Source organism: Copadichromis virginalis, linkage group LG19 (genome assembly GCF_057382275.1).
Source record: "Copadichromis virginalis isolate Kocher_CV1m ecotype Utaka linkage group LG19, C_Virginalis_male_GT1.1, whole genome shotgun sequence".
Lineage (NCBI taxonomy): Eukaryota > Metazoa > Chordata > Actinopteri > Cichliformes > Cichlidae > Copadichromis > Copadichromis virginalis.
In genome coordinates, this window is record NC_140636.1 from 19,153,203 (window position 1) to 19,163,278 (window position 10,076).

The window sequence follows — 10,076 nt, forward strand, 5'->3', positions numbered from 1 at the left end:
GCAATTTTAAACATTTATTTTTTGCAGGTTTAGCCCAGATGTCGTTCTGTTGGAACATTTCTTTATTACGTAGTAAACCTGAGACCTACTATTTAATTTGCACTTCTGTTTCTTGTATTAAGATGTCTCAGGGACTGAATGTTTATCTAAACGTCTTTACACTGACACAATGGTGAGTTTCACTCGTCCAGCCCACTTAACATCAAAGTGAGCTGTACGTGAAATGAGTTTGGCAGCCTTGCTTTAAACTGTATCATCCAAAGCTATCCTGATAGAGGTGGTACCTGTTCTATAAGAGGTTCAGCTGCAAAGCAGGAAAAACTTTAAAATGTCTTTGTAGTCACTGGTAAAGGGTTAGTATGTCCTATCAGTGAGGCTCGCTCGCTAGCTCAGATTCACTTAATTTTGGTTGGTTTAAATAATTACTTTTCTGTTTCACATTAAGTATAGGTCATGCACATGTCTAGTGGTTTTGGGGAACCTTTAACTTAAGGAAATAGAGCTTTATCAGGTTCCTGTCTCTAGCTGTGTGTCTGTGTGTCCGTTTATCTGACTGTCCTGCTTCTGTGACTGTAGGAATCTGTGCAGTGTGGCTTCGTAGATCACAGTGGGCTGAAATATAATTTTATTGTTGTCCCTTCATCCTTTTTCTCCTTATTTACCTCCACCCCCTCACCTCGCCTGTCTTCCCCTCAAACCCCCCTTCTCCTCCTATTCTTCTTCCTCTTCAGGCTCCTGCCTAGAGATTCTTCGGGGAGAAAGTCCGGCTCTTGGGGAGGCCGGGAGCGACACGGCGTCCCCCATGTCTCCTCGGACTAGCAAGAGCCGCATGTCCATGAAGCTGCGACGCTCCTCCGGATCAGCCAATAAGACCTGAAATCCCCAAACTGCAGGACTCAGCCAGAACTCACACTTGATATCACATTAGGAAACAAAAAGCTTTCATATCAGCCAATCGGAGGTATCAGGATCCTCAAAAACAAGCCATTTTAAATTGGTCCGTTTACAAAGCACACAAAATTAGGTATGTAAGCAAATTAATATAAACTCTTGAGTAGGCGCTGATTCATCCCAGCATGTTGTATTTCTGGTTGGACCCTGGGCTTTAATGGGCACACGTGTTCTCTTGTACTAAATATATATAAAAGTATTCTATGGGCAATACTGTAAGTTTTATTTTGAAAAATACTCACAGATGCTGCTCTGTATATCTACAGCTTTGCTTGGGGAAAAAAAACAAAAAAAAACACACACACACACACACACACACACACACACACACACACACACACACACACACACACACACACACACACACACACACACACACACACACACACACACACACACACACACACACACACGTCAAACCAGTGTTGCAGCATGTTGAGTAGTAAAATTAGCAGTGCAGTATTAGTTCATAACAGCCTGTGCCATGTTAGAAAGTGCACACAATGCCAGTCGGTGTGAGCAGGACTGCAAAGAAGAAGAAAAGTGTCCTTTAAGGAATCTGTATATTTGTACTATTTTGTGTGTGTGTGTGTGTGCGAGTGTGTGCGCGTGTGCTGGGGGGGGCAGAGGTGGGAGTGGAGGCTGTAAAGAAAGCGATAAGTCTATTTTTATTTTTTTTTGTGCGCAGCACAGACCTGAAATGATAAAGAAAGTTAGTTTCTCAAGCCAAAAAAAAAAAACAAAAAACGTTCTCCGTGTTTGAATCCAGAATAAAAGTCTGAACTTCCTCTGATGATCATTAACAGGACCGACCGATGGAAGAGGAGGCACTTGCATATATCATTTTGTTTTCTTCTGATGCTGTAAAACAAGCACTGATATTAATATTAACATGTTGGGGTTTTTTCTTTTAATTGACTGTAAACTGAGTTTTGACCCAAACAGGAATGTTACTGTATTTTTAGTCAGTCCTTCATCTGAGGCAAAGAACCACAGCTTTTTCTTTCTTTGTTCCTTCGAGTATATGTTGTATATCTATATGAGTATAAATATATATATATACACATACATAGTAGATATATGAATATCTATAAGAATGTGTACAGTGTAAGGAAGCTTGTTGTGCGTGTGTACATACGGATATAGCTGCCAAAGCCAAACTGTGATTGAAATCCAAACCACAGACTTGCTAGAAAACAAAACAAAAAGTAGGTTAGCGCTACAAGATTTCAAGCTTTCATAACCAGCTTGCTCTTCATCGTCCAGGAATTTAAATTCATTCTACGTTGTTCTTCCCGTGATGGAGCTTGTAAATCTGTATGGAGGGAATCATCATTCTCATGAATTACTGTAAAAGGCTGGTGGGTGGGGGGAAAGGGGACTGGTATTTAAAACACACTTCCGCGTGTTGGGATCTGGGTCCACAAAAGTCCACTAAGAGTTGGTTTAGTGCTTCATTTTCAGTGTTTTGTAGGCAGTTTTCAGGGTTGGGGGGAAAAAAAAAAATACAAAAATGAGAGAATCACCGCCAAAGAAGGGGAAGAAAAAGAGGTGTCATTGAGGGAGGGGGCATCAGCATGCAGTCGCAACACTACCACTTTTTTTTTTTTAATGTATTTAACATTTTCAGTTTCTCTTTCTGTGAGTTTAGAGGAAAAAAGGTTAAACGAACGCTCTTCCCGTGTCTGTTACTGGTGAAAGTTTTGTTACTGTTCGTTTCAGCCATATACTCTATATATTAAAGGGATTGTTTAACAATTTTCTTTTATTTCAAACTTAATATTTAAAAAGGAGGAGATCAGATTCATGTGCACTTACTTGAAGTCAGCTGAGGTTTGAGTCTTCCCTTTAAATTATTTACTCTTGTTACTTTTGTCACTGAGGTCAAAGCACCATTGAATGGTTGAGAGGCCCCACTGCACCCTGATCTCTACATGCTGCGTGTATATATATGTGTGTATGTATACTAGAGGTCACCGAGCCTGCTCAGTTCACACCCCAAACTCCGTCCCAGCACCGAAACCACACGACGGCACCATGTTTACGCGCGCTAGTGGATTAGCGTTCAGATGCTGCTTTAAAGATCCACGGGTTGTACATACTGTTCTTTTTTTGTCCCCTACAACTAGTTTCCACCCAAAGAGCATGAATAAGTCATATCGGCGTCACTCTTCATCTGAAGAGGAGAAACAGTGTAAATCCCCCACCTGATGGATACTACTGATTACACACACTGCATGCTTTGACTGCGCACACACTCCACAAACTGTCAACTGTGTGAACATGTGTTAACGCCGGCCACACGGCAAGCGTATGGATGTGCCACGATGGAGTTTGACAATAAAACAATTCGTACCAGTAACTGCCAGAGTTGTGTGGTTAATCAGCTTCAAAACAATAACAGCAGCAGGCTGACAGCGCAGTGTTGATTGGACTCTACTCACATTTATTCACAATTGTGTCATTAGTTTCACATTCAGCCATATCAAAATAGGACCGTACAGTCTTCATAGAACCACACGTTACATTTTTAGCATCATAAAGGCATTTAGCAAATATCTCAACATGAATAATCAAAGACAAAAGACCTTTTTTTAATAGCAGTATAACATTAACTGTTTCATTTCTGTATGAAAATATTTTATAGCTGAGAAATTAATGATTGTTTTCTCTTTACTCTTATTCATTGATCTCTGTACATTTGTGGTTTGAAAATTTAGTTTTTTAGGATGAGAAGGAGGAAGATCACCCATTATGGTTACACTCCTAAGCTTTAGTGAACATAAAAACAAATGCCAAGTTCAAAATGACTGGCTGTTGGGCCCGTTTTACTCACTCTGGTGGTGGCATTAATGAGCTTTAGTGCCAGGTTATTTGCAAGAAAAGCTGAACTGTAAGTAATAAGAAGAAATAATTTAATCGGTTAACATTATTCTGGATTATTTGTTTTGTCCGGTAACTTAAAATATCCTCTTTTCCCTTTAAGGAAAAGCGAGCTAGGATGGTTGTGTAGAAGCCAGTTTCCAGGCAGGGTTTCAGCACCTTGGACAGTTACAGGTCATCTTCAGCATCTTTTACTCATAGCATATAGTCCAAATATACTTCAGCAGAACTATAAATGTGTTATTTAAGCACCCAGAGAAGAATCAATCAGAGGTTTGTGGTAGATTGATAGCTTTGTGGGAGAGAAAAAAAAGACATTTTGAGATGTTATTTTATCAGATTTTAGTATCTACGAGCAGTTTTTGTGTCCAGGTGACCATTAAAATTAATTCAATATTTTAAAATAAGTGCCCGGAGGTGTTACCAAAATGGCTACCGAGTGGCGAGACTTGCTTCTGAAAGGACTTCTTGATAAATAAACTTTTTCCCCCTCTTTTCCAAACCACAGTTTTGCGCGCGACTCACGGCCGCACGGTCATCTGCAGCAGCATCACCTGCCGGTTCTCGGTGGGGTGAGACTTGTTGATGTGTCTCGTGAGTCCCGGGGAGCTGAAGAAAGTGGAGGGGCAGTGTTTGCACGTGAAGATCTGTTGCTGCTCCTGCTGCTGCTGGTGGTCGCACTCCCCGCCACCGCTCTCCTCTCTGTGCGCGTGGAAAACGTCCCCTCTGCGTCCTCCTCCCAGAGTCTCCGCCATCAGCTCGTCCCTCATCGCGTGCCACAGCCGGTGCTTGTCCCTGATTTCGACCGACGGGAAGCGCGCGCCGCACAGGTGACAAAGGCACACCTGGCTCTGTCCGGAACTGGGCTCGCGCGCTTGGCCGTAAGATGCAGCGGGCGGAGACGCTCGCGATGTCATCTCGTGCGCGGCCAGGTGTTTCTTCAGGTAAGCCTGCCGCCGGAACTTCTTCCCACAATACCGGCACTCGTACACCTCCTCCGGTAACGACTGAACAAACGGCAGAGGCGGAAGCTGCTGCTGGGGCAGGTCCGCGCGCTCCTCTGGGTTCAGCACGAGGAGACTGGACGGCGGGCTGTCCGCGGCTCTCACCTGCGGCTGCAGGTCCAGGCAGCTCTCGGCCGGGTTCCGGTAACGCGGAGAGGAGTCGTAGCGGGGAGGCGCGAGGCCGTCGCCGTCCGGGCTGTCCCGGGACCGCGCGTGGAGCAGCAGCAGAGACTGCTCGCGCCTCATGCGGGAGCTGTCCAGCGCCGCGTGGTGCTGATTGGTGTTCACGCGCAGCAGCTCGTTCTCCTTGCCCTCCAACTCCACCGGCGGCCTCTCGTGCTGAGCGAGCCCTCGTGCCTCTTTGAGCGAAAGGTTCTTGTTGGGGGTCGGGGTCTCACCTGCCGGGCTGCTCACCGGGCGCGGCTTGTGCCAGCGGCGGTGAGAGGCCAAGTTGGCCGGGCAGCTGAAGACTTTGTCGCACTCGGGGCACCGGTACTCCACACGCACTATGCGGGAGCACTTGTGCTGCGCAAGGGAGAAGGGGTCGGGGTACTCCTCTTTGCACAGCTGGCAGATGAACTCCCCCAGCGGCTGATTCCCGCCGGGGCCGGACGACTTCTCCCGGTGCCTCCGCAGCTCGGGGCTCTCCTTCTTGATGCGCAGACCCAGAACCGGGGAGGTCGTGACCTCGTCCTCGAAGTTCAGCTTCCGGTTCACTTTGGGTTTTTTCGTGGGGTTGCTGCACGCAGACTGTTTGCTGTGTCTGCTGCTGCTCGGCTCGAGGAACGAGCGTTTCCTCGCCACTTCCTGGCTCATCACGGTGAGATGCGGGAACAGGTGCACGTGGGGAGGGTCATACTTGTCACCGTGACCGTAGGACGGCGCGTGGTGGCGGCTGCTGCTCGCGAGGATCCTCTCGATGGAGGCGGACACCGAGGTCGGCGTGGAGCTGACCAGGAACGGCAGGTCCGGCAGGTCGGGTACTGGGGAGGACGGCAGACACCTGCCCGTGAACAGCAGCTGTTTTTCTCCTTCCTCGCGCTGCTCAAGAAGTCTCGTGCCAACCGGTTTAACGGGGCTGCAGGAGTCTGTGAGTGGCGGAGGCGGCGGCGGGAAGAAGCAAGAGAAGTCACCGTCGGGGCTCAAAGCGTCCAACTCGCTCTCAGGTAACTGCGCGCGCCGGTCCGCCTCTGCCTCCAGAGCGGACTCCACGTGCGGGCTCCACGCCTCCCTGACACCAGCGGAGTCCTCGCGGGACACTGGGAACTCTCCGTCCTGCCGCTGAAACGGGAAAACACTGAGCACGTGGCTCTCTGCTCCGGTCGCTTCACAGCTGTACCCCCCGCCGCCGCCGTTCCGGTCACCCTCCGGGTTGTTGTTGTTGCTCCGTGACCGGTATGACGCCGAGCCTCGCCGGTGTCTCTTTACCAAGAATCCTCGAGGCATTGTGGCGATGACAGCGCGTGGCACAAGCACAGCGGAAAGGACAACAACTCTTGTCTCGAGCCCACTTTCAAGTAGAGCTTTGAAGTGGCGGAAAGAGAGAGAGAGAGGGGGGCGCGCGCAGGTATGATGAGTGAACGAGAGAGAGAGAGAAAGAGAGCAGCCTATCCGCGTTAACATTTTTTTCCATCCAGCCTCACGGACACCGATAGCTTTGACTGAATGCTGAAATTCAACATTAGACTAAAAATTATAAAAGCACAACAGCGAAGAAAAAATAGTGCCAGGCAGGGGCGTGTCCAGGTGGAGGTGGCACAGGGTGGCACCTGCCCCATGAGGTATGATTTTAAGTACTTTAAATGTTTTTTATGCTAAAATTTCTGTAGCCTACTATAACTTAAGTAGAGTCCAAGTATGGTTAAATGCTAAAGTGTGTTTAACCTTCAGGTGTTGAATATATTTATCTGCGCTGCTTAGTTTTAATCATAAATGTTTCCTGCCACAAAATTTCCAGTAAAACGGTTTTGATTACTGATTTAAATTGTAGTAATTTTTTTTAAAACAGCAGTAAACCAAATTACTCTAAACTGAAAGCTCTAATTGAATCTTATTGTTTTGTTTCCATAAACAGTCACAAAATAATAAACAAATCCATCCACAATTAAAACAATCATTGGCTGCAGCTCTGTAGAAAGCAATCTCCTTATTAGTTTTTTATCCTCTGGAGTGGATATATATGCATGTTTTTGTTTTAAAATATAGGGTTTGATTTTTATTGTAATTCCCGTGTAACTGTTTCATAATTAGGTATCAGTAATTGGGATATTTTGAGTGGTTCTGCACAAATATTTGAAGTATTACTTGTCTTCAAACAAGATGTTTACTCAGATTTTCTTCAGACTTCTGTTTCAAAGTAAAAACAGCCCAACCATGATGACTTCACTCTAAGTAGTTATTGATTAAAACATTACGACGTCACCACTTCATCTATAATTTGGTACTGATGATACTGTAATAAATAATTAATATAAACCTACCTTCAGTTGTATTTATTTTTTGCAGTATCAATTGTGTTTTTAACTCTTTGCATAAACAACATATATAATGATAAAAGAATGTTTTATAGGTAACAGAACAGGTATGATAGACAGAAAAAAAAGTATTTCTGTATAAATTTTAAAGATCCCCGTTGGACATTTTAGGGTGGCCACTGTAACTCTTATGAAGCACCACTTACAGTACATAATACTGCAAAACATGTGCTCAGTGTTTCCTATGCCATTTTTGTCTGCACTGCATTTATTTATGATCAGATACTGTGCCACAACTGGTGCCACAACGTTAAAAGATCCATGGAATGCCTCCTGCATAATGAGAAAACCTATAACTTCTGAAAAGGCTGTTCTTGGAGTGAGGTAGGTCACTAGCAAGACCTTTTTTAAGTAAAAGAAAAGTGTCTGGATTACCTCAGGGGATAAATTTGTCCTCTTAAAAGGTAACTTAGTCAGGAAGATCAGGAGACCCCTAAAGTCAGAGTAGCGGGAGCCAAACTTCACCTTTTAAAGTCAGTGCCCACATTAGCAGATAAGGGCTGTATCCCCGATTAAGATTAAGTAGGATTTACTTTCCTGCTTTCCTGCTTTTCAGACTTTTAACACTTGTATTGACAGTACAATTTTTTTTAAATATAATTAAATGTCCTAATGTTCATTTCCTCTCTTCCTTTTACAGGCTGACTTGAATAAATAACATAGCCAGAGGCAATTTTTTGCCAATTTCACATTTCCCCTTCAACATCCCTTCACCTCACAGCACTGACTTTCAGCCAGCGATGATCTGTGTCGTCTTCATTTCTATTTCTCTTCTTGCCATCCAAAAATCAGAAGCCAACCCAATATGATCTCCCTTTCTATAAATGAAAGCTCACATTCTACAGTACTGTGCAAAGTCTTCTTTACCCATTATTCCTTTAAAATTTGCTAGGAAAATGGGAAATAGATGAAAACAAACATGGCAATACACTTTGTACAATGAAAGCCAGCCATTATTCTTTAGCACAATCTGAACCCTGTCAAGCAGCTTTCTTGTAATTTCTTTGAAGAGTCTTCAAGAATAGTTCTCCAGGCTTCTCTATGGACCATTAAAGTTCTTCTTTGGGTGTTGGCTCCATTTAGATGATCCAACATTTTCAATTATGTTAATGTCCGGGTGCTGCAGAGGCCGATCCATGACTGATAGTGTCCCGTCGTGTGTTTTTCCAGGTACCCTTTTATTGCATTGGCAGTGAGTTTGGGACCGTTGTCACATTGAACATTTAAACCATTGTAAGATGGTTTTCAGATGGTATTTCATGGTGGATCAAAATCTTTTATGGATTCATAATTCTATCAATTTAGAAAATCTCCTACACCATGACACAGCCTCCACCGTGTTCACAGGCAGCTGTAGACACTCACTGTTGTACTTCTCTCCTGACCTTCTCCGTACATACTGACAATAAATTCAATTAAACATATCAGTGATTTGAACTAAAATTTTTCAAATTTGGATTCATCACTCTATAATATGTATTCACATTTCAGTCCAGTTCTTTTGTAATGTGCATACCTGAGTCCTTTCTCCCTGTTTCCCTTCTTCAAGAATGGGTTCTTGTCACTCGCCCTACCACTGAGACCATTTCTGATGAGGTTTCATTGAACAACTGAAGGATCAGATGCATCTCTCAAGTCACGTGTCAGGTCTTGGCTGGATTTTTTAATTTTTTAAGGACACAACTTTCAGATAATATTTATCTGCTGTAGATAGATTTTTAGGCCTGAAACTACTTCTTTTATCTTCCACTTGTCCAGTTTTCTCAGTTTTATGAAGCACACACCGCACAAAATACCAAGAGATACCAAGTCAGTGCTAAGGGGCCTAACACGCAACAAAACATTCATCTGGAAATGGTCATGCATTAGTACTGGACTGAAAGTGAGTGAAAAAGAAACCCAGAAACCCTGGAGAACGTTTGCTCAAGACCAGTTAAGAACAAATCTGCAAGCCTGGCTCTTTGGGAGCAAAACACAAAGAAATGAGGAGTGACTCAACACTTTTGCACAGTAGTGTACTACTCTAGGGTCTAATTTTTAGTACACCAGAACATTTACTAGTTCCTAATGATACCTAATATATTAATATACAAATTATTATTAATATTACTATTTAATTATTACTATTAAATTATTTCCTCAAAACTTTGCTCTGTATTGAGAACTTCCAAACTCTTTCCAGAGAGATAGAAACTAGTGTCATCAGCAAACAAGGTTCAGGGCTCATGTTTCCACCTATTGGTTCATTAACTCTCTAACTCTTAAGTAGTGTTTTATTACATTTGGTGTTTTCACATTAAAATGCCAATAAAATTCCTTCACCATAGTTTAAATCAAAAGAAAAATTATGTTTTAGCTGCTTCTGTTCATAGTTTGTTTGTTTTATAGCTAAATTAAGAAGAAGCTGAAATAAAAGCTGTCTGTCTGCTGATAAAGTGCTAGATCTTTAAATTTGGTAGATTTCTTGTAAACTTTACTCCATGGAGTCTAAAGAGGGGCAGAGCATTTACTCCACTACATTTCTATGAAAGTTTTATTTAAAAAATTTTCAAATACGGATTTATAATATAAAATCTAAGATATATGATTCTAAAGGTATATAAAGTAATTAAACTGGCTTTTTTGTGGCACTGAAAAATCAGATGTACTGGAACAATATTTTAGTAAATAAAATACATTTTTATTTCTAATTTTACATACAATA

General features: G+C 43.2%; 2 protein-coding genes across 9 annotated transcripts in view; one reads left to right on the forward strand and one right to left on the reverse strand.

The window, feature by feature from the left end:
* ralgapa1 (Ral GTPase activating protein catalytic subunit alpha 1) overlaps positions 1-3,313 on the forward strand; it is a 74,844-nt gene extending 71,531 nt beyond the window's left edge. For 6 of the 8 annotated variants that reach the window (XM_085440569.1, XM_085440572.1, XM_085440573.1 and 3 more), the window contains one exon: positions 732-3,313. In XM_085440569.1, the coding sequence (XP_085296695.1) occupies positions 732-877 (146 nt within the window). In that variant the 3' untranslated portion in view covers positions 878-3,313. The remainder of the gene's footprint in view (positions 1-731) is intronic. The other 2 variants (XM_085440576.1, XM_085440577.1) reach the window with 1 other exon arrangement.
* A 61-nt stretch (positions 3,314-3,374) lies between these two features.
* Positions 3,375-6,387, reverse strand: insm2 (insulinoma-associated 2). Its single transcript, XM_085440580.1, has one exon. The coding sequence runs from the start codon at positions 6,282-6,284 to the stop codon at positions 4,356-4,358; it is 1,929 nt and encodes a 642-aa protein (XP_085296706.1). The 5' UTR covers positions 6,285-6,387; the 3' UTR covers positions 3,375-4,355.
* Between the last annotated feature and the right edge of the window lie 3,689 nt (positions 6,388-10,076).